The sequence below is a fragment of the Dicentrarchus labrax genome, unplaced genomic scaffold (assembly GCF_905237075.1).
Source record: "Dicentrarchus labrax unplaced genomic scaffold, dlabrax2021, whole genome shotgun sequence".
In the NCBI taxonomy this organism is placed as follows: domain Eukaryota; kingdom Metazoa; phylum Chordata; class Actinopteri; family Moronidae; genus Dicentrarchus; species Dicentrarchus labrax.
Genome location: NW_026136720.1, coordinates 5,690,369 through 5,715,995, shown reverse-complemented (window position 1 = coordinate 5,715,995; position 25,627 = coordinate 5,690,369). Strand labels below are relative to the sequence as shown.

Below are 25,627 nucleotides of genomic sequence, written 5' to 3'. Positions count from 1 at the left end.
CAGTGCAAAAGCAGAGACAAGATACAGTGGCACACGCTTAGTTATGAAACAGTTCCGACAGCAAATGGCCATCTGCAGTAAATTTACAAAGCCAAAACCACTGCAGTTTGGACAGAGTCACACTGTAGGTGTCACTTCTGGAGGAACCATCCTGGGTCAAATGAAAACAGAATAACGCAGCCTCAGCAGCACATTGGATAACAGGGAGAGTGTCATTTTCATTAGAAAGGTATGATGTCTAACAGCTAAGAGAAGAAAAAGGCTTCAAGGAAAATGGTGTGTGTGTGTGTGTGTGTGTGTGTGTGTGTGTGTGTGTGTGTGTGTGTGTGTGTGTGTGTGTGCTGAGGTTTTCTTGGTTCATCTCTGGAGTGAACAGGCGAGGTGAAGCATATAACAGGCATGCAAACAGCAGCCAGCCCTGATATTGCCCCTCCGGCCAATGAGGCAGGGGTGGTCACTTCCTCCCTCCCTCCCTCCTCTCTCTCTCTCTCTCTGTGTATGTGTGTGTGTGCGCGCAACCTGAGCACACACACGTCCTGGCTTTTTCAGCAGAGTGAACCAACTCCAACTTTCTCTGGGCGGGCGGCGTTCAGCACTTTGTGAGGCTGGAGAGCGAATAAATGGAGCACAGAGCAGTTGCATTAAAGATGATGGGCAGGGGGACACTAATGGTGGCATGTGTTAATAAGAAATTCGTGGGCACGTTTTGAGAGTCATCACATTTCTGTGCATGCACTCAGCGTCAGGTCTCTCCACTCTGTGTGGTAGCAGCGGATGCGGTACTATTTTTAGAAACAATGTTGCGGTAGAGGAATCAATCAAACTGGGACTAAAACAGTGTGTTCATGGCAATCTGCTGCTTTTAGTGCTGCAATCTTCTGAGATCCCCATCTACGCTCGCCGGGTCATGGGATAGGACGTAGCATTTATATCTATCTCTTCTCAGCTGCTGCAACATGATGCATTTTCCTCTGATGCTCTCCAGGAAAGCACACCGGTGGACTGCAAACTTTTGCACCATGCAATCCACTACACTTCATGGCAACAGTGGCTGCAATGCTTTTGGGACCTCATGTAGTTTTGTGTCTTTTCACAGTCTTAGAATTTCTAAAGAACACTGCAGTTTGGGATGTGAATGAGAATTGTTGAATGATAAAGATCTGAGGAGCCTGGAAATCGGGAGGGGGGGGGGGGGGCACACTGTTTTCTCATCCTCTTTACTTCTAAGTGTGAGCACATTTTTTGCTGGCTCTTATGGGAATTAAGCACTCGTCCCGCTGCATGCTCCTCAGGAGAAAAATGGCGGAGTCTGAGAGCAGTGAGGTAAGTGTGAGAGACACCTTTTGATTTTCCAAAATGAGAGTGCTCAGTTTTTTTTTTGTTGTTTTTTTCCGGACTCTCTGTCCTGAGTCCTTAATGCGTCCTGCAGCATGTGTTCCTGCATTTTAGTAGAAGTTGCACCTCGGGCAGAATGCAGAATGCTGGCTGTCCGGATAAAAGAGACAGCAGTCAGAGTGATAGGCTCCATCTCTGGAGGAAGGATGTTAACCCCCCCCCCAAAAAAAAACCAGGCATTTTTTGCAGAGCAGGCAAGTTAGTATTCCCAACATCGAGTGCACTTCATTCACCGTCTCACTGGTATATAGATTTTGAACCGTGTAGCTCCCAAGGTTATGGTGTTCTGCAGAGGTTTCACTTTTATGTTACTAGATGACAGGGCAGCGACAGGATGTTCCAGGAGGATCTGTTCTCTTTCTCTCACAGTTCTCGGATAGGGACGCCTCTGACAGGGTCTTTAAGCAATGTAAATGCATTTGCATCTGTGCACAGAAGGAGAGCCGGTTTTAATGAAGAATAGTGCGTGGTGATGTTGAGAGGGACGGAGTGTGTTGCTGCTTCACGCTGCGCTGTGATCGGGATTACTTTCGCTGTCCAAGGTACTGCAGCGCCATGCAGACCAATCGCTGGGACTTAGTGTGTGGAGCAGTTCTGAGGAAAGTAGGATGAGCTGAAGACGTGATGTGTCAGCAAGAGTGTACATTATTAGCTTCCCATAGGGCCAGAATGGGGATCCCCAGGATGCAAGAAATAGTTTGAGTCTACCTCTTACAGCCCCACTAAAAAATGCATTTTCCCACAGTGCACATTATCTGACACATTTACTGAAGAGCTAATCTATTTTGTCTTGTTTTTGAGCTATAAATTGAGTACAGCACAACGTGAGCCCAATGTTTTATTGAGCCCTGTGCCACATCTGTATTCACAATGTGACTGGCTGCTGAAGGAGCAGTGCTGATTCATCTGCAAGTGATTCTTAAAAGATTCAAACACCCTGTGGAGTTGAAGACAGCCTCGTGTTGCTTTATTAAACATTATTCATCAGATAAAGTTCCCTCAAAGCAAGTTTATTCACGGGAGGAGCCTCCCTTATCAAACTCTCAACATTTTTGCACGTCTGAGGGCAGCAGGCACCTGATACATTATAATGAAAGGATACAGCCTGGATGGATGAGCTCTGCCTTCCGCTGCTCTCTGCTCTTTTGGAATATTTGTGTCCTCAGAGGCGCTTAAGTGCCGTAATGGCAAAAGACCAAAGTGTATCTCTTTCCTGAGAAATTTTTCCATGAAAGTATCATTTAAGATGATGATTTCCTCTGACCTTACCACAGTAAAAAGCCCTCGGGCCATTATAGCCTTTAAGTCATCTATCTGGTACATTTTTCCAGATATGCATTGAAACACCAATTTCCCATTCAACTGGCATATCATTTCCCCTACAAATCCACCTACTGACATTATCACTGTAACATAAGTAGGCTACCAATTGAATGTCCTTCTCAAATAACTGTTATTAACACACCTATTATTCTCACCTCCATGTGGAGGTAAGGATCCAGTCTGAAATAGAACCCCAAATGTTTTTATCTGTCTCAGGGGTCAAAGGAAAGGACATGCCACCCTGTCTTTCCTGTGTCAAGGCATCTCAGTTACACTCAGTGCAGCTGCTCTCCTCTGCACCTGCTGCACCCCAAGTCTCCTTTAATCTATCCCTTAGCGATTTTGTTTTTCTGCATTGCAACTTTTTTAAAGTTCTTATTGATTATGTATTAAACTTGGCAGCCTTAATCACCTCTTCTGTGGCCCTGTCTTGTAATTATTGACTGTTGGCTTGGTGCCAGCTGTGTATCAAATCCTGCTTCTTTGCTTTTTCTGCTATAAATTGTTTTTAGAAGATGGCAAAGATTTCATCTGCAGTCTTTACACATGTACTGACTGTACGCATCTCGTAAGTCCGCTTAGTGTAACTTGAGGTCAGTTGCTAAATGGAAACATTTGTTTGTAACAAGGGATAAGTAATACACCAATAAAATATATTATCAGTCAGTTACTGTAAAATCTCAGTTAACAGTTGTGAGAAATAGTGGGTTAATATGCTGCACTGTACTGAAGTGCTGCCTCTTCAGATCAACATCATGGCTTAAAGGATTAAGAGAAGTTCAACAGTTGGTCTTTCCTTTATAATAACAAGTCTCAGTGCATCTAATCTTTTATATAAGGAATCAAAAAAAGACAGTTTTTATGTACAGAGGCTTTATTACCATTATTATTTGTACTGATCAGCTGCAAATCCATTAAAGGCAAGGAGAAGGCAGCACTCAAATTATTACTTAACTGTTAAAATACGTTAATTTTGCATGATTTAATGATTCATTTATTGGGTTATTCATATTTGGATGTTGCAGTTGTTGTTAGGAGACTTGGCATGTGTAGTAGCAGAAGGCTAACTGGGTAGGTATAAATGAGTACAGCCATGCTAGCAGCTCTGAAAATAGGCAGAGTGGTGCTTTGAGCAAAATGCTAACCTCAGCTAACATGCTGACAATAACAATGGATGATTAGCAAGCATGTTTTTTTTTTTTTATCATGTTCACCATCTTAGTTTAATGTTTTAGCATGCTAATGTTTGCTAATTGGAACAGCTGAGACTGATTAGTTTACTTTTGCTCATAAATCAAAGCAGTGTACAAATCAACATCTTGATGGTGCATATAGTTAGAGGATGACTCGAGTCAGTAGGCTTCATCCACCAGGGAACCATGAATGTCTGAACAACATTTCACGACAATCCATCAAATAGCTGTGGAGATATTTCAGTCTGGACCAAAGTGGTGAATGATGGCTGACTGGCTGACATTACCATCCCCAGAGCCACGCAGCATGGCTTAAAATACTTCTATGATGCATCATTAATGAACACCTCATATGTAACAGGTCAGTGTGAATGCACCATGTTGTGACCAGTTATTTTTACGCATTATTCTTCTGGTCATATGTCCCAGTCTGTGGCATTTAAGCCCAGCAGGAATACAGAGGACAAAGATGACTAATGATGGCCGTTTTAAAGAGATAGATACAGGTAGGCGAAGGAAGAAGAGAAAGAGGGGGAGAATGGACTCTCTCAAACAAGGAAGAATCAGTGTCAATGACAGAAATCCTACTCTAAGTCTGTTAGATCTATGTGTCGCAGAGACTTCACTGACACAGTAAGTCTCAACAGTAAGACTAAGGTTTCTAAGGTTATTCACCAGATGGACTCTATATGCCATGGCTGTGGCTCAAGGAGGGTGTGCTGCAAAACTGTATTTTTATGCAAATGCATGAAAAGGCAGGACTAGTAGTAAAAAATACTTTATTTTCAAAGTAATAGAGAATGTGCACGAGAAAATGAATAACCTTATGCTGTGCCTTCATTAGCTTTCCTGTATTTTCTTCCTTCCTATTTCCAGATTCAAAATGAAATATACTGTTGTAATACTAAAGCATCGCTGTCAGTCGTCTGAAAACACCACCTATTTTTGTCCACTGTGCCAATTTATCATTTATATTTAGAAGCCTGAAAGTTGGAATGAGAATAAACACCAGAACGGCTTACTGGCTCAGAACTGAGATGCTGGGAGTCCGTTTCTCCATCTTACTTACTCACAATCCAACACACACACACACACACACACACACACACACACACACACACAGACACACAGACACACACACACACACACACACACACACACACACACACACACACACACACACACACACACACACACACACACAGACATCATGGCTAGACCTTCCCAGCTGGCCTCAGAGGTGATAATCAGGGCATTATGGGTGTACCTTCTGTGCAGAACAGAGCTTTCTCGCCATCTCCGCCTTCTGTAGACAGACTTGGTGTCAGGGATCAGAGTATCCGCTGCACACTTGGACTCTCTGGACTCTGTGAACTCACCAGACTGCTTCATGAATCTGTAGACTGACAGATGAGCTGAGAGGCATGACAGCAGATGAAAATGTTAAGGGAAATGGCGGAGAAGTCAAAGCCAATCACTATCCGCTAATGCAAATGGAAGCCTGTCATATTGTTGAAGCCAAGTTGGCATTACATCCTTGTTTGGCTTCTTACTCCAAAAGTGATTTGACTAACAAAAGAGTCCTCAGTCTCAATGAGCCTCTTTCTTCTTTATCTCTCTCTTTATAGCAACCACAGCCACAGCCACAGCCACAGCCAATCCGCATAATTCCATCCCAGTCGGCACAGCCCACCTCATTGCCCAAGCCGGTGCCTTCCATCCAGCATGCCACGAGACCTCCTTTGCCGCCACATACACCCCATGCCGCCAGCCTTTCTAGCTGTCCTGGGCGGGGCAAGATGTCCAAATTCCTCAGCCCGGAGGAGATGACCTCACGAGACTACTACTTTGACTCATATGCGCACTTTGGTATACATGAGGTACGCCTGTATGTCCTATCAAAATGAGAATCACTCACAAACACATTTATTTTCTGTTTTCCTATTCCTGTGTTCATCCTTGTTCTCAGTTTTCACATTCCTATTTGCATTTCTGACACATTCTTTATGGAAGTTCCAAGAAAACGCTAAATTGTGCACTGCCTGCAGTTACTATTTCACCCTGTGGAATATGCATCTTCCTTCAAACATTTGACATCAGATAATGTTGAGTTTCCCTGGCAGTTTCCCTTGGATCTCAGCATTGAAGTCTGTGGATAAATTGTCATTACAACCAATAGGAGAATAGGAGGCTAAATTACAAATGTCCCAAGTCCCAAGTTGTTAAAGTAGTTGTTTTACTTTAGTCTGAAAATTGAACAAAACTGGCAAAAAATACCTGGCAAAAGTAACTCAAATAGAGCATTCCAACTTTAAAAGCCTACACTAAAGCCGTTATCATACTCCAAAATGGACATGGACACCTGCAGATTTGGCAGGCTTCTATACCTACTATAATTGACCCCCACATTTTCACCTAATTGTTTCAGACTCCTCTATTGTGTGTTGGTACGGCACTTTTATGATGATTGTGTGTGACATTTTTCCTGAACTTAACCTCCCAGGTAGCTTATCCTCCTGCTGTGTACTGCTCCAACAGCCTACAAAAACCAAATGCTATATGTCATAGATGTTTAGAACCATGGTCGAGGTTATGGTCAGCCAATCCCATCAAAGGACATGAGATGTGAACCCAGCCTGAGAGAAATTTCTGCCTGGGATACTGATGCTCTGCTAAAGCTGTACATACAGTTTGGACTTGACGGGGAATGGTGGAGGACTGGGGCAATTTTGATTAAGATATACTTCAAAACCTATGAAACTTTTTCAATCTTGCGCTCTAACTTTCTTTATGTGTTTCATATTTCCACTAGTGAAGATTATATTTTCATCTTTTTTTATCAGAGTTTAGCAGAATTGTAAATATAGGAGAGAGAAAGTATTAGAGGTTGTGTAAAAAGAGCATGTTCCTAGTGTGACCTGTGAAATGTTTTTTTTTATATTTCTGGAATGTAGGTCAGGTATATATTTTTGTCATTTCTGAATATTCTTCACACGCACACATGCATGCACTCGGTAAGAGAGACTCTGTTGGAGAGAGAGAGAGTCAGAAAAGAGATGCAGACAGACTGAGCCTGCAGGCTCATGTGGCTTATTCAGAAACCCCAACTATGGATTTGAATATAGAACCATACGGCTGAGACGTAATAGAGTAAGATTAGGTGAAGGCTGTGTGTTATTTGTCAGCCCTCCACTGCAGATACCACAGCAAATCCAGACCCCCATTGTCCAGCCGATGTTTTTAATTCAGCAAAACAAATTGTCGCTCTCCACATGGGTGAGCTGTGTCAACATCTTCCTGATATCATTTGTCATATGCTAAACCAGGAGATGCTGAAGGACGAAGTGAGGACGCTCACCTACAGAAACTCCATGTACCACAACAAGCACGTCTTCAAGGACAAAATAGTGCTGGATGTTGGAAGCGGGACTGGGATCCTGTCCATGTTCGCGGCCAAAGCAGGGGCAAAGCACGTGTATGGGGTAAGAAGTGTTCCCTTTCAGTGGACTGTTATCCTGCTGAACCATTAGGGTCTAATCACTCTGGATCCCAGTCTGACAAGCTGCTCACACTGTGTGTATGTACTGTATGTGTCCGACTGGCTCTCTGTGGATCTGCACATACATTTGATCCATGTTTCGCCAAGACTCCCTATAATCTTAGAGGAATATCTTGTGTGACAGGCGGGTGATAAAAGTGTGTGGCCTCTCAGGCAGGTTGACAGGCTGAGTCGTAGCGATCTGAGAGCTCTTTCTGTTATCGTGTACTGGCGCAGAAGTAATTGCTAGTCAAGGCACGTCTGAGAATGCATGCTGGATACACACCGCTAGTTTGGGATAACCACGTGGAACTTATTTTTGTACGGTGGCTCCAGACTGCATATATTTGCTTAAGGGAATGATTAACTTGCAATTGCTAAGAGACTTGTTCTGAGCTAGTGTTTGGAATTCTGTGTTCATGTGACTTCGCCTCACGTCGAACGTTTTGTTTTCCTTCCCTCTTCTGCTGTCTCACTCACTTCCTCTAACCCCCTTTTTGTTCTTAAACTGAAAAATCACTTCAGTTTGTGCTTTACCTCACAGTTGTGTTACTGCTGTCCATCTGGCCGGATTTATTCTACATAATGGGGCTAAGATTTAAGGGATTTTGTTCATTTTTGATTTAGTATGAGCTCTGCACCAAGCCCAACACCTTCATCATACCTAAAGTATATAAAGCTCCATGTGAAAAGAATGGGCTCTGGCCCAAAAAGAACATCATGTGAACCTCGTTACAGAAAAAAGAAAAGCGATAACCTGTATTCTGGATCCACTAAGTTCCCATAAAAGACTCTTGGCCCTGAAATCCATATGTATCAGAGCGATATAATCATGAGCACACATTTATGTATCCTACATTTCTACCCCATCAATAATAATAATAATTATTAAAATGAAACTGAAATATCTTTTAAAACAAACACTTAACATATACTTGGTTCATGTTATATTTGTTCATATTCTTATGATTGAAAAGGTTTCTCCCTGATAACGCAGAACATGATATGCTTATTTGCACATAAAAAGGGTGCGGCACACAGAAAATATTGCTAGGGCTAGCAGGGGGAGTATGTTAAACATCACAGACACGTAGCATGATTGCTAAAAGGAAAGCCACAAATAATAATAACCAGGTAGGCAACCTGAAGGTAAACTTAACCAGGTAAGGGATATGCAAAGGATCAATTCAGGTAATTGGGAAAACAAAGGCAGCTGGAGTGCTTAGCAAAGTGCAAAAGACAACCTGGCAGGGGACATTTGGGGGTGGACTGGTATAAATACTACTGGAGTAATCAGGAAGAATAGGGAGAAGGTGAGCGGATGAAACTAGTGGAGTGGAGTTATGAGAGGAAAGGAGGGTGTTGTTGGGTCTGCGGTGACAGCAGATTTAACAACAGGGACGAAAACAGGTGGACTGAATGAATACAAGAGATCAGAGAGAATTCCTGACAGGGACATAATCTACATTTCAAACAGGGTTTAACTACTTTCTATTAATAGAAGGTGATGAGAATAGTGGCTAGAATGTGCTGAGCTTATTGTCATTCAAATGTGCACAGGGATGACTGTCTCCTGGAAGTAACGTTAGGCATTTGCAGATGCTGGTTGATAAGCTGATAGGATATCAAAGCTTGTTCATGTAAGTTTGTTGTAGAATGCCCTCGAATATCGTCAGTACATTTGCAAGCGTAGCTTTTGTCTTCCTTAACTTATTTCCAATGTACGTATGACTCGCTGGTTGAGAGCTCAGACAGAGGGGAGAAGTGCCATGGCACCTGGACCAAGTTAGAAACTTGTACTTGTTGTTACTCCAGAGAGAAGGACTAGTGGGAGCCCACAGTTATTACAGTGACAGTGACTTTTTCTGACACTAGTGAGAGGTGCAGGAGGCACCGTGTGAGGGTGTGTTGACTCTAAACACCCCTCGAGGCTTCAGTACTCCCACGGAAGCATGACTCTGATGGACACGTGGCTAATGGCTGTCTCTTCTCACACAGATTCAGAAAGAGATGAGGAATCATTGCCAATTAGAGAGCTGTCATTGGCGGCCATATTATCACACAGCAATACACACATATGCCTGCAAGTGCATACGCGTACATACACACGGTGCAATATCAGGCATTCTTGTTTGTTTATGCAGTTGATACAGCCTAGGTTTTTAATGGGCAGGTGCATCAGTGTTGTGTGTTTGCAGGCCGTGGGCGCCACCAGCAGCTTCATGTCTGGTCCTCCACTAATAGGCAGCAGAGAATAGGGCTGCTCCAGGGAAGCAGTGCTAATGTCAAGTCCCTGCATCCTGTGTGAATGCTCAGCAGGAAATCTGAAGACCTTCACTCGAAAGCAGAAAAAATACAAGAGGATACCTCTTAATTTGTCCCTCTCACAGTTGGTGTGTTGCTTATAGAGCACAACTAATCAGTTTCGGCCTCTAAAATAAAAGCCCCCCCACCTAATTCTTCCACGAGAGCTTGAGGCATAGTTGAGTGCTTCTATTTTTCACCCTGCTCTCTACGTAAGGTTCCCAGCCTGGCTTTACCTTTTTTTACGATCCAGAGCACCTAGAGTTCATTCAAGAGTCTACTTGATTACAACCAGATGGATGTCCTGCAGCACGAATAAGTCCGCACACCTCTTACAAACAGAATCCCAGGGTAGGAGGACCAGAGTGCCCAGTCTCAGGTGAAAATCTATACTCTCAGACTGCCTGATGCTGGGAGAGTATTGTATTGACCAATGCCTCCTGCTGAATTATGCTCTTATTTTGTTTGGGAGCTGCTTACAAGAAGTGTCCAGAGAATGAAAGACCTTTATTATCTTATAACTCTGTTATTGCTGGCAACTCAATAATTCATCCAGCATTTGGTGGACAGAAGAGGAAGTATAAAATATCTCAAGCAAGGAGCTCAGGACACAGAAAGAAAGAGGACAGAAAAGAAAAGCTACAATGAAAATAAAATAGAGGGCATGGAGATGCAGGAAAGAAATTGGACAAAGAAATAAGCAGTGGGGTAAGGATAATTTAAAAGAATTTAAAGTGTCAAAAGAGTAATGGAAGTAGAAGTTGAAGGTCCCATCGGAGCTAAATGGCTGGTTGCAGTTGAGCAGTGACTAGTCTTCACCTTAATTACTTAAAGTAAGATGCTCTGGCAACGTTTCAGGGACTGGCACAGAGGCCTGTCACCTTGTAATTTCTATCCCTTCATATTCTTTTATCGTCTGCCATTTTCAGCATGACACCAGGACACTTCTAATGCTAAATTGCAATGCAGAGCACAATGCAGATGATACTCTCTCCCTTGCTGGTTACCTGCTGCTGTCAGGCTCACAAGTCACAAACATTCTGTAAGTGATAAAAAACGTTATTGCTATCAAACGCTGCAGACAGGAAGAACTCCTCTGACAAAATGCCTTCACAAACTAAAAGCTGGCTGGCTCTCCTTTCTTTTACAACTTGCTAAGACCCAGCTGGCCAGTTTTTCATTGTGCAGTCTTTTGTATTAATATGTATTTAAATAATTTAATTATATTCAATATTAATTTTAAAAAATGATAGGGAGTGATGAGACAAGTTCCATCAACAGAAATACGCTTTCAGGTTTGCTAGCCAGGTGCAAGCCTACAGTGTTTTATTCAGGACTGGAGTGGAAACCATCCACAGAGAGATACTAAACAAAGATGACCTTGTTTTCTAGCCCAGAGAGCACGTTATGGTTGCTGCAGTGCTGGACAGATGAACATGCTCGGAGCAATAACTCCAAAAAAAAGATTCAATACTGGACGTTCTTTATTCTTTTTTTTCCACATCAGACAAAGAACTGGAGTGCGAGAGGAGTGGAGCAATATGATTAGGAGAATTTGCAACTGTCTGTAATTACCACATGTAGGACATAAATTATCATCAGTCTGCCTCTAACCTTCTAGGGAAGAAAACTTCTAAAAAAAGCATCATCTGTCTTTAGCAGCGGTGGGACTTTACTTGAGTATTTTCATTTCAACTACATTATACTGCACTTCTACTCCATTCAATTTATGTGACAGCTTTTTTAGATCTAAGTTTATAAAACTCATTATTAAAGCAGCGTGATTTTGGATTATCTATGAGAAACTAGCAGTTCCACCACAGAGTGATTTCTCCTACAAACTTTATTAATGGGGTCAAATAATCCATTATCTAGCATTAATCATCATGTGAACCCCCAGGTTGAGGGGGCTTGACCCCTATGTTGGGAACCACTGAACTAAACTACCTAGCTGTATATATATATAAAAAGGTCAAACTAGCTGCACACTGTTGTATCAGTTCCAGCTGAATATGTCATATATAGGCCTAATAATATACCACTGGGATGAAATGAGTACTTAAACTTTAAAGCTAAATACATTTAGCTGCTAATACTTCTGTACTTTAACTTCTCATATGTAAATTGTATTTTTACATTTACTAGTACTTTGAGGAGTTTTTTATTTCACACTCTCAATTTAATACCGATGCTTATATGACCGTTGAGAAGACTGGCTATTTATAAATAGTTATTCTTAAGGCCTGACACTGGATCAGATTTGATCGGATTCACAAAGTGGAAGAAACACCACCGCTTTTGTCGACGGGGTCTGCCAGACACTGAACGTTCTTTGTTTCTGCTTTAAGTAAAGGATCTGAATATTTCTTCCACCACTGGTTTTCAGAGACTAACTTTTATAACCATAGCTAGCCATTATACATTTCTATCCAACAAAACATATGGATGGACTTAAAATGTCAGGATTGAATTGAAGTGAATTAGTGTTCTTAATAGAAGGGGGACTAAAGGGTTTAATAGTTATTTTATGCCTTGTCTTTGCAACTGAATTTAAAGTATGCATTTATCAAATAGGTACATCAGCTACAGAAACATAGTTCATCTGAGGCCTTCCAGTAAACATTATTACAGCAGTAACATTTAAAGTCTTCTGAATCTGCATTATAGGCAAACTGAGGACATGTTATTGTGCAGAAGAAATTCCATTAAAGATCTTCTTCCCAAAGCACCACAGTCCTACATCTATGGTCAAATAATTAGATTTTTTTCCCCTCTCTTCCAGATTGAATGTTCCAGTATATCAGAGTACTCAGAGAGAATCATCAAGTCCAACCACCTCGACAGCGGTAAGAGCTGCAGCTGTTCCTCCTCTCTCCGTTCTGATGACACTGCACTTCATCTGCAGTGAGGGGAGCAACAAACGTGGTTATAGTCGTGACAGGCTTAGTGATTGAAGAGGAGGGAGGGAAGGCTGGCGGATATGCATGAGGAGAAGAAGAAGAAGAAGATGAGGGGGGTCATGGGTATCCCGCCGTTCAGGATTTTGAATGATTGTGAGGATGGTGTAATTCTGAACCTGTGTTTATCATTCTATACGATGCTAGGCTGGCTCATTTGTATTCATTTGCACAAACATTCTTCCAACTTATGTAACTTCAAAGCATATGGTTCTGTCATAATGCCCCTGCAACTTTGAAAACAAATTTACTGACTGTGCATCTACCAAATGGTAGGTCCATAAACCACCCTGTCAGCCAATGTCCTATCTATAAACCTATGAATATTAAGTATGCACAAGTAATTGAGCAAAGAGTTAACACTATGTTCACTCTGAGTTTTAGACAGTGAATAAGCAGGAAGCAATCAGCAGTTGGAGCGATAGGGTTCATACACTTGTATCACCAGGGAAACTCTTGAAAAACTTCTCGCCAAGACAGAACAAACAAAGCCGAAGTCAGCTAATCCCAGGCAGGGCAAAGATCCATGCGTCCATTGTAAACCCTAGCTGGGCGGAATTTTTCTGTCTTTCTTTCTTTCTTTCAAATATTCTTATCAGTTTATTTCTTGCACACGCTAATATAACACAGTACCTTCTTGTTTTCAATAGCTTAAGAGATGGTATGAAAAATAACATTTTCATTGTACTGTGATACTGTGAAAAATCCAACTTCAAATATTTTGATATGTATTTAATTTATAATAATAATTAAATGTTTTGTGTTGCAGTGATCACCATCTTCAAAGGAAAGGTGGAGGAGGTGGAGCTTCCTGTTGAGAAGGTTGACATCATAATATCCGAGTGGATGGGCTACTGCCTGTTCTATGAATCCATGCTCAACACCGTCATCTTTGCCAGGGACAAGTGGCTGGTACAGTATGAGCTGTGCAGTGTGTGTGTGTGTGTGTGCTGTGTGTGTAGACCTGATATTTTATGTAAGTTTATCCTGAAATAACATCAGTAACAAATCTCCCAAGGATGAAATAAACCATCACTGTAATAATTATGAATTATGAATATTGAAATAAATCATGAATAGTTTTTTTAGAAAATACTGTGAGGTAACAATTAAAATTTTAATGACTTTTCTAGATATATTTGAACTGTCATCTAATAACAGAACCAATTAAATTATGATTAAAAAGGTCTTAAAATGTAGGTATTATCCAATATTTTAGCCGAATAAATAATGTATGTTGTTTTCTGCTTTAGTTTCTGCTTTAGTTTCTAGTGCTGTTGGAAGGACATTACTGCCACTTGAAAAAAAAAACTTAAACATGTTTCTATCATTATTGAGATAATAATAATTTGAATATAATTTCATTATTATGATCCATCTTCAAATGAATTCTTTATTAGCTGTGATGCTACAGCTAAAGCCAGAGATACGTTTACTTTATTGCTAAAATAATAAACTCAATAAAGCAATGCTGAAAAATACAAGCAAAGATTACAACATTTTGTTTTATTAATAAGGAGGATTGTTACATTATTAACTTCTATCTCATATTATTGTTTATTACCTCTGGTTATTGGAAAATAATAGTTGGCTCATAGTTATACATATACACTGCTCTGCTATTCCAGTCTGCATGCAGCGTCACGATAACACCACAGTGATTTGTCACCAGCGCTGTAAGGTAGACCTTCTGTGCCGCGTTTAGTTAGATTAATTGCTTAGTTATTTCCTTGTCTCGTTTGTCAAACAGAAACCCGGTGGATTGATGTTTCCTGACCGTGCCTCTCTGTACGTGGTGGCCATAGAAGACAGGCAGTACAAAGACTTCAAAATACATTGTAAGTTCAGTGTGAGAGTGTGTATGTGGGGCTGGATGTGTGTATTACCTGAAGCTGGCACTTACTTGTGCTGTACCTGGTGTACTCTGTGTGGCTCTTGGGTGGCTATTACGAGGATCCTTACATTGTAAATGAACCGTGGATGTAGAACACCGTCCACACCTCCGCATTGTACGCACACAAGTGTGGGCACGCTCATACACAACCTTTCCCAGCTCTGCAAATGATTTTGAACTTTTCCTTAGGCATAACACTGGGGGCGATAATTGATATTATAAGTCAACAAGCCTCTCCATCTCTGTATCATCCCACTCTAAACCCGCCAGGAGGACTGTGGGCGATGTTTTGCTGCTGGACAGAAAGCATTAAAACAGCGCCAAAGTCAGTGGTAAGCCTAGTGCACAACCCAGATGACAAAAGCCACGCAAACAGAACAATAGCCAATAGTCCTCCTACTCACACACCCACGTACATCTGGGAAATTATACAACCACACTGCATCAGCTAATATCCAGACAGTCATATCACATTGGCTCGCTGCTTTGCAACGCTTTACTTTGATGTCTAGATACTTCAGTTCCATTATTCTGTGACAAGTGGTGAGACAAGTGCACATATTGACCACAAACTTATTTCTCTCCAGGGCAGATGGCCTAAGATGACCTTCAGACTGAGTTAGAAGTGGCCTTCTGAAGCTCTCTAGTATTCTAAGAGCATCCTGTGGTCATTAATGCTACTCTGGGCTGCACACTGCCTTTGTTAAGTAGGCAGCAAGAAATGCAAATACAGTACATTACAGTCCCCGTGGGTTTGTGACCTGTTCATTATCACCAGCTCTCCGATTTACTCAAGTAGCTCTCTCTCACTTTTGGTCATGATAGAGATGTTTGCTCACACGCTATCTTAAGGAGTTTAATGAATAATGTATGGAATGATTCAGCCAAAGCAGCAAGGATATCCGAAGCAAGAGGGGAGGCTGCGTTAAAGGAGCCTTATGTTTACAGATCATCCCCAAACACAATGTGACTTTCATCTGTCAAAATGAAAATTGTTCCAAAATGACAGCAGGTCTAACTCTGGGGTGGTATATCACACTATTCTAGGACGCTCCCTGAGTAAGTGCCCGGCTTGTGTTGTTCTACAGCTGCAGCCCAACTGTTTACTCCTCCTGTTCCAACCCTATAAAACTTAATAAACTGAATCAAAGCTTGGAAAGAAGAAAACTATGTCATGTGTTTGCAGTTTACCAAGACTAACAGAAAACTGGTGGAAAAGTAACCAAACAATGCTGTATTTACCAGGGTGGGAGAACGTGTATGGCTTTGACATGACCTGTATCCGTAATGTGGCCATGAAGGAACCACTGGTGGACGTAGTGGACCCTAAACAGGTGGTGACAAACTCCTGCCTCATCAAGGTTAGTAAAATATTGACAATATTTTGGCTCATGGCAGATGATCGGGTCATTACAAAGCCTGACTAATTGTCAGCTGTAGACCCAGAGCAGTGAGAGTTTACATTGCTGTACACAGTTTTCTGGTAATGCCAGTGTCGGACCGTTGGGCGGTCATTCCATCACTTGCACTGCATGCAGGCTGAAATATCTCAACAAATATTGGATCGATTGCAACCAAATTTGATACGGATAACTATGGCGCCCAGAGAATGGATCCTATTGACTTTGCTGAACCTCTGATTTTTCCTTTTGCACCATGATGAGGTTGACATTTGTGGTTTTTAGTGAAACTTCTTGACAAGTACTGAATGGATTTCCACAGAGTTTGGTAAACACATTGATGTCCCCCTCAGGATGAAAATTGTAATTTAATTGTAATCATCTAGCAGCATCTTTTGATCAAGATTTCAACTGGTCCAATACTTTGGTTTATGACTTCATACCTGCAAAGCTAATGGCATTCCCATCAGCCTCAGCTGTACTTTATGTATGGTACCAAATGTTAGCATGCTAAGACACTAAACTAAGATGATTGTTATGGTTATGATTACACCTGCTTAGCATCAGCATATCATTATTGTATGTTAGCATGCTCATGTTACCATTTAGTTCAATGCACTACTTTGCCTAAATATAGCCTCACAGAGCCATTTGTATGGCTGTAGACTCTTACGTGGCATAAAAGCATTACAAAGCTTGCAGGCATGTTAATGGATTTAACTGGCACTTTCTGTTCTTTCAATGCCATTGATGGCCAGTGGTTGATGACATGTGCAGCCTATCAAACAATCTGTCCTGGGCTAGTGTAGAAACACAGCGATTTAGCATGGCGGACTTCATACCAGAGGATCTGATCCGATCAAAAATTAGTCATTCTAGGGTAACAAAAACCGAACGATTCTTATTTTCAGGTGATTAACCTATGACTATGTTCCATTTCTGCCAATAGTCCTAATATGTTACACACTGGACCTTTAATAGCTTTTTTGGAGTCATATCCCCACAGTCTCTAAGCTGGGGTAAGCAATCCACTACTATGACAAATACCATGATACAGTGCAAACAGCCACATAGAAAGGGACGTGACTAAGCTTTGTTGTGAGTGTGTATCTAAAGTTGCTGCTGCAAAGCTACCATGCAGAGAGGGCGAGACGGTTTCCCAGAACCAGCACACCAGCTCCAGACAATGATACTAACAGCTCTTCTGCTACTATAGCTAACATCACAACAGTAATTCTTGGCAAGCAAGAAATTAAGCTGAATGCATGTGCAAGTAATTTAACGTTACCTTTCACACAAATCATGACTGAAATGGCTGAGATAACAAGTTAGTGTTGTGTGGCTCCATCTGATCCGCTTTGTTTGTTTCCCATTTGCAGAGCCAGGGCTGTGTACAACCATCGGGTTTTCTTTTCAGAGTACACACAAAGTGGAAAGCGAGGAGATCTTTGCTGAATTAGAATTTGTTTTTTTATTGTTTTATATAGGAAATATTGGATCAGAATCACATTACCTAGAATGACATACCCCACCTTTAAAGTGTTCAGAAAAATGAAAAATGATGTACATTACCATGACAACGGGGCAAACTCTACCAAGTACTGATGATCATATAATATGGCATTTTGATTACTGGTAATTACTAAGGTATTCGTGGTACGACACACCCTGAGCACCATTTTCTAATCTCAGTGCACCTGTCAGCTGAAAAACCGGCACCAAAAGTAAATGAGCTGACCACACTGCACGTAATAAGGAGTGATTAAACTGTACAATGTCAATACATTAGCAGATGGCCCATAGAGAACTCTGAATAAGGCGGCTATTATAAACTGTAATGCAGACATGTCAGCAAGATTACAGTGGTAAAACACACACACATACATTAACTATAACTACTTAGTGACATGGATTGATTGGTATACATATAGTATGACATGCTGCAGCTGGTGTCAGTACGACCTTGATGTGTGGCTGTTTCCCTGCCTGTGCCTCTCACTGTGTGGATTAGAGTGATCAGGCTGCTGTGCCATGCATGTCAATAGCAGCCCGTCTAGTCCTCCTGATTGTGCTCCTTGTCATAGTGACCTTATGGCTGGAGTTGATTAGACGGCACTGCCCTGTCTCACCTCTGTGCGGGTGGGATATTGCTTTTTGATCATACCTTGACTTCAGTGCTGCTTTCTTTATGTTGCTGATTGTCAAGCACCCAGCATTTGTTTTCTTTGATATCAGACAGCCTTTCATTTTAAATGCAGTGAGATATAAAACCAGCAAAGAGATCAGTCATGAGAGTTTAATAAAAATCTATAAAGCTAATGGGAATGCTGCCTTGTCTTTGCAACTTGTAAAAAAAAAGAAGCCTTACAAATATGATACCCCGCTGACAAGCTTTATTGTCTTTAAATGGATTACTGAATGACCTCATTAAAGTTGTGTAGCTGAGGAGTAGTACACATAGGACCTCATGTTATTAGACTGCTGCTTGAAACTTTGGTTGCAATACTCAGTGAGGACCATTACCAAGTATAATCCTGCAGAAAATAATTTAACATTAACAACCTGCATGAACGTGCTCTTAAATGTTTTATTTTTCCTTTCGAGTAATTGCAAGGGGTAAATATTGCAGTGCATTATATTGCTGTCTTAAACTTAGAAATGTGACTTTTAGAAGTTTATACTGCATGACCAGCGTAAATATCTGAATAATGTGTTTATGGGAGTGATTATTTTCTCAAGACAGCAGAGGGAATCTGACATTAATATTACATTGTTTTTATTGCCAGCAAACAGAAGCCTCATTGCTCCACAGCAAATGTGGCATCTGGCACCAAAGCCAGCAAGCAAGCAGTGAATATTTATTAGCAGTACATGAAACAAGATTATCACACCTCTGCCTACATGTTTACCCTGTAGCATACTGTAGGTTTCAGGTGAGCTGCTCTGCTATCAAAGCTAACATGATATGTTGGCGCAGTGGCGTTCACACAACAGTAAACCAGGATGTGGAACAACATGTTCTTCTCTGAACGTGGCCTAGCGGGACGATGTGATATCAGATACCCTGTTAAACTGACTGGAACGAGGGGACATTTGGGATTTGCAGTTGCTAAAACTCCACATGAATAACACCTGGAGCTTGACAATAGTTGGACCTCCCTAATAACCCCAGGTCAACGATTCTTGTCCTACTTACACAAGGGTTACTGGCCTCAGTCTTGATAGTTATAGGATGTTGGCACAGTCCCCGTAGGGAGTCATGGAGAACCTATAATTCTAGTTTTTTGGTGTACTTGATGTATTGCATGTGAAATTACATATTAAATGTTCTTCTTGTTTCCATAGCATTTTAGATTGGTCATTCAAGATATTGGTCTCAATAAACAAAATAAATAAAAATAAGGCTTATTTGCTCTTTTGCCACAAGTTAAATGAAAAGAATGATGTCACACTCATGTCTGTTCCCTAGGGATCAAGCAAGTCTCTGCCCAAGTAGCAAAATTTCATTTGGTGGGACCACCACCAAATGAAATGCCATTACGGAACGAATGAAACAAAATTCTTTGGTATCATTTTTTTCCAACTGGTGTTCAGGAACAAAACACAAGTTCTTTCGGAAATGTATTTGTGGTGCATCTTTTATATAAAATATTATTATGAATCTAGACATCCATTATTTTCAAGTCAAAAGGCTCGAGTCCAAGTGAAGTCACAAATCATTGATGTTAAAGTCCAAGTCGAGTTGCAAGTCTTTTTTGATTGTGTCAAGTCGAGTCTAAAGTCATCAAATGTGTCTATAACTCTGCTCAGCACACCTAAAGCTGGCTAATTAACAATGTATTGTTTTAACACTTAAGTTTTTGTGAGGTTTTTAAGTCAACTAGAAGTTTCCCCATTTTCAGTAATCGTGCTAAGCTAGCTGCTGGTGGTAGCCTCATATTTAACTGACTGAGAGTGGTATCTTCTCAACTATGTAACTCTTGGCAAGTAGATAAATAAGCATATTTGCCATAATATGGGGACAAAGGGGTGAAAAGGGCTTAGAGATTAGACTGACCACTGACTTGTGGTGTCAGAGTTTCGTTTATGTGGTTCAGATATTTGAGAAGAGTCCATCTTTTTACTCCTCTAGGAAGTGGACATCTACACAGTGAAGGCTGAAGACCTCTCATTTACCTCAGCGTTCTGCCTGCAGATCCAGAGGAACGACTACATCCATGCACTGGTCACCTACTTCCACATTGAGTTCACTAAGTGTCACAAAAAGATTGGTTTCTCCACCGGTAAGTTGCCTCAAACTGACTCACACTTTACATACAGTGCAGCCGCGATCGAGGCATATGTGTGGGTGTGTATGAGCTACAGTCTGTGTATTCTTGTGGTGAAAATGATAATCTAAAAAATTATGTATCTCCTTTTTTATTACCAGTTTCCACAGAGAGATATGGCTAATGCTTCAGCAATAAAACAGCAACCCCCAGAGGTCAGATTGAGTATCTCCCTCGAGGCTACTCACAGAGCGGATACTTTACTGAGGCTGTGGGTGCTTTCTGCTCCTCATTAATATGCTTTCTTCCCTTGATAGCTTCAAATTTGTAATGTAGAAGAAGTGGACCCTTCTGGTTTTCAGCAAGGGAACAAGGGAAATTGATGACCTGGACTTGAAATCCAACAGCCCTTACTAGTGATAACAAATTGACCACAGGTTGGGCGGATGAAAGCACTGACCTATGCTGTAGTAAATTGTAGGGTATACTTCATGCTGGTAGCATGAAGATGAGGGAACAGGGGAGGATACTGATGGCCTTCTTTCATATAAACTGGAGCCAAATTTCACTTTATTGGGCAGACAGAAAACATCCACAAGAAAAACATTTTATGTGGATCCAAATGCTCCCAGGGGCTTGAAATCTAGACTCTCAGTTGACTGACAGCTTCACTAGGCACTTGCAGTATTACTGTAAAACGAGAGTAACAGGCTCAAAACATCCCAGGTTATACAGCGATCCATTTCTCAAGCTCATTGTGTTTCATTCCTGCCCCAGAAGAGTTGGTTGGTTGTTACTTGCTTGCTTGAAGGCATCCATCACAATAGTAAACATCATTGTCACTTTACTTTAGAGCAGTTCATTTTAGGCTTAATGACAGGATTCAAACATTGCCGATTGAAGTAACAGAAGTGTGTCAAAATCTGTGTGTGACTGACCTCTAGTGGTAGTGGCAAATATGGTACATTGAAAGAATATGTAAAGCAGAATGTATCTGTTGGCCCTTTGATACTGATAATTGTGTGTAACCTCTGATATTTTTTTAATGATCAACACCAGGGCTTTGTATCTTTTCCATTAAGAGATATAAAATCACAGCCCTCAGCCTTTTCTGCTCTACCCACTTCTATTCTATTGATTTTCTGCAAGTTTGCAAGCAAGTTTTTCCAATGTCAAATAAAAACTTCCCATTGATTCTGACAGTCCTTAAGACAGACGTATCGGACAGGCACAGAGCCTTGGCCAAGGAGAAAAAGGCAAGCAGGGGTCAGAGATTACAATTCACGCTGGTCAGTAGAAATGCCATCTCATCTACTGAATTTGCATAAACACCACAGCGAGCGTGTCAGTGTCTTTATTGAACTATGCCCCAAAAAATATGAGGCAGGCCTGTGCAGCAACCATGCTGATTGGCAGGCCCTTTGATCTGTGGACTCACAAAGAGCTCGTCTATAAAGGCAGAGCTACTGAGCTGCACCGGGACAGCTGGCAGAAATTCGATTTAAGCACTACTGACCTTTTGAATCTCGGCCAAGCGATCAGAGATGGTCAGGGCACTGGGGAATGTGCACATTTATTTTGGGGCTAGGGTGTCTCTCTCACACACACACACACACACACACACAGGCACAGACACACAAACATATACACACACACAAATGCACAAAAGGTAGCACAATGGATACAAACTGAAATGGTGATGAAAGAAGACTGACAATGGAGAGGTCAAGAGCGAAGTCACACATTTCCTGCTGTAAGTGCTGTAATCTTAAACTCAAGTGGAGCTACCTGCTCTTTTTGCACCATTGCTTTACAGAAAGAAGGATGTGTATCTGTGTTTCTGCTGTTTCTCTGTCCAGTTTGTGTTTATTCCCTAGTTGACATTCACATCAGTTAGATAGTAAACTCTGACAACTGACAACCTGTCCAGGATGCCTCTCTTGCCTTCTGCCCGGTGTTTGCTGGCATTGACATTAGAACCTTGGTAATACTGAAGATGGTTAACTGGATAGAAAAAGAAATCAATGCATCATTGACAGGGGGATAACATTTTGGCTTTTTTCGTTGTTGAGACATTTAGTTGGTGTGTTGCCAAAAACTTTGTTGGTACAACTTTCTTACCAGGCACTCTTTATAAAGGGTTTAATTGTAATCGTTTCTTAATGATTTGCAAAATGTCTCCTGATGCTTTATAAGAGATTATTAAGTTTAGGGTTGCCAGGTTGTGGAAAAAAAAACATTCATTAATACTCAATGGTTCACATTCCAATAAGTCATCAGTTATAAATGTTAAGTCATTCACTAAAGATTCTTTCAGTATCAGCAGTTGTAAATAGGGTGATAATGAGATTGTAACTATATTTTGTTTCAGATTCCCTGCAGTCAGTGTGGGCTTAACACCAAAAGGTTTTTCACAACCTTGCAGCAGCTTTTTCATTAATGGCTTATAGCTCATAAACGACTTATTAACTATTATTAAAGTCATTCATTACAACTGGCTGCCTTATTTGACAGCGGTACCACTTTGTTCTAAGATTAAAATGGGTGTGTGTGTGTGTGTGTGTGTGTGTGTGTGTGTGTCCCAGCGCCAGATGCCCCGTACACCCACTGGAAGCAGACGGTGTTCTACCTGGAGGACTACTTGACGGTACGGAGAGGAGAGGAGATCACCGGCAGCATTGCTATGAAGCCCAATGAGAAAAACACTGTGAGTATTGCACTGTTTAATGTATACCGCCTTGAAGTGATGTATTACATGTGAAGCTATGTTAAGTGGTGATATATTATCTCTATATCTATAAAATATATCATAGAAAATATAGCACACAGATATAACAGGCCTATAAACTGTGTTTCTCTTATCTTTATATCCTCACTGAGGAATGACTCATTTCCTACGCCGGCTGCCCGCAGCAGATTGTTTTCTCCTCAGTGTTGGATAGCGGTCAAGCAGGCAGCCGCACTGCAGTGACTTCCATACAAACAACAACAGATTCTATTGTTGACCTTGTCAGTGTCCTCTCCTCCCCCTCTGGGACAGAGAAGCCGGGCTGGCTTCATCCTGTTGTCTAACACAAATAGTCTGTGCTTATTTAACACCGTGTTCTGCTGTCGGGTCAAATTGAAAAATCTGATCCTAGTACATTATTTTCTCAGTTTGTATAAAGTATTTGCTTAATCATTACCTCTCCTCTCTTTGACAAACCATCTGACTTTTCTCACTCTCTGGCCCTGCAGCGAGACTTGGACTTTACCTTCGAGCTGGATTTCAAAGGACAGCTGTGTGAAGCGGCCATAGCCCACGACTACAAGATGCGCTAATTTGGACTGGGGGACTTTGGTGCCCCATTGAGTACAACCCCCTGAGCACCAGAGGGAGACAGAGACACTCCCATGACCCCAGACGATGTATGAGGGGCGTAAGAGAAAAGACCAGGCCAAAGACCAAGCAGAAGTGGCCCCACTGACAATATCACAAGCTTGTCACTACAGTATATGATGAAGGCAGGAAGTTACTGATGCTGACTGTTAAACCATTCTGAATGTAACACTGACAGAAACAGGCCAGGAATACGTTCTAGTCTTGATGGGTGTTATTGATTATTGATGTGTGTGTATATGTGAGATGGAGTGATGTACCCGTGTGTTTTGTTGTTTTCCACACTAACCTGGACCTTATGGAGGGATAGTTGAAGTTTTTAAATTACAGTAGAGCTCATCTAATTACTGTACTGTCCATATTCTGCTATAGGTAGCCAATCAATTTAAGGTGTAATTCTTATGTCATATAATGTACTGTAGGGAATGATGATCAGAGAAACACTTTCATTTATAGCTGTATCAATTTAGCAATGTTGGAATACTAACAGCCAAGGACAAATCTGCGTATGTGCATAAATGTGAAATGTGAAAGGTAACACGTGTTTGCATAGTCAGTGTACTAGTAGCTTCTTGTGAGTGTGTAATAGAAGGTGTCACAGCTCACACTGTTGCACAGCATGGACTCCAGATGTGTTGTCAGTCTGAGCTGGGATGTTGACATGCCAATAACATACCTTCCCCATCCTCAATGCCTTGACCAAGTGCCCGAAGCGTACCTAGTTGTTTTCCGCTTTTTTTCTATAGTTTCATATATATAGATGCTAGCCACCTCTTTTGTTTAGGTTAGCTTTTAGTTATATCACAGGGTCAAGCCATGAAGCTTCTTTCAGTCTACATCTGGACATGATTTACAGCAAGCAGTTTAACCCCACATATCTTAGTAAATCCTAGCAACTAGCTCCAATCTGATTTTTTTCTATAGGAGTTGCTGAAATAATGATAATGCTTGATGACCTGCAGTATCCCGGCACTAATATCTTGGTTTGAACCTTATGACATTGACTATTCTGCTTCTTGTAACATGCATACAGGTTTCTTGTATACTATCACACGTGTGATACTGGAGTTTACAGAATGTATCTCAGTCTAAAACGTACTGCATTGCACTCAGTGACAGTAGGACACACTGCAGCGTATTGAAGCTGATGAAAATGATCTTTCCACTTCACTTGTGCTCTTACTAATGTCATTGCCAAGATTCCCCGCTAAAGGGTTGTCTTCCCTCAAGATGTGGATCTAGGCAAAGATTACCTTAAAACTATTTAAAACCTCATATTAGCGTTTCTACTATTAGCCTCAATAAAAGACAACAAAACATTTTCTGTGCTTTGAAGCCATTTGCTAAAACATTCTCTTTCCCAGATTGTAATTGTATTATCTTATCCAGAGACAAGAACCAGCCTCAACTCCCCTGTCTTACATATCGTGCAGAGGCCCCAGTGAATCATTTCAATGCTGTAACCAAAATGTACAGTATGAGCACTGGGGAATAATGGAGGAAGCTAGATAAGTTATAAAGCATGCAACTAATGCTAGTAACAATCAACAAGTTCAGTATCCAACCGAGTGCTGCCTTCTCAGAGCACACCGTGTCTGAGATCCTGTGTGTTTTACAGGGCGCTGCATGGTACAAATAAGCAATACAAGGTTATGAGTCATTAATGCTTACTTATCATGCTCATACATGATAAGTGATCTTATTTAATTAGAATAATACTTGTACTGAAAGAGCATCTTTGGAATCTGTCCAGTCACCCATATACTCTGATGAAATTTGGCTGCTCAAATTAAACAACAAACCTAGTTAGCCATATAGTTTATAAGTCATTCAAATTCAAATAAATTGGCATGTTCCACATGTATTACTATCTTTGAAAGAAAAATGTAATGTGTTGTTTTACATATTGTCATGTCAACTTCAAAACGGAATAAACAGCAATGTCCAATCCCATCCACTGAGTGACGCTGTTTAAC

The 25,627-nt window shown here is 41.1% G+C and overlaps 1 protein-coding gene across 1 annotated transcript; it reads left to right on the top strand.

The window, feature by feature from the left end:
* The first annotated feature begins 545 nt into the window (after positions 1-545).
* LOC127352809 (protein arginine N-methyltransferase 8-B) lies at positions 546-25,604 on the top strand. Its single transcript, XM_051381501.1, has 10 exons — positions 546-1,323; positions 5,540-5,791; positions 7,238-7,393; positions 12,536-12,599; positions 13,480-13,622; positions 14,461-14,548; positions 15,850-15,965; positions 20,137-20,287; positions 22,858-22,979; positions 23,510-25,604. Exons 1-10 carry the CDS (start codon positions 1,255-1,257, stop codon positions 23,591-23,593), a joined length of 1,245 nt encoding a protein of 414 aa, XP_051237461.1. The 5' UTR covers positions 546-1,254; the 3' UTR covers positions 23,594-25,604.
* The last annotated feature ends 23 nt before the right edge of the window (positions 25,605-25,627 follow it).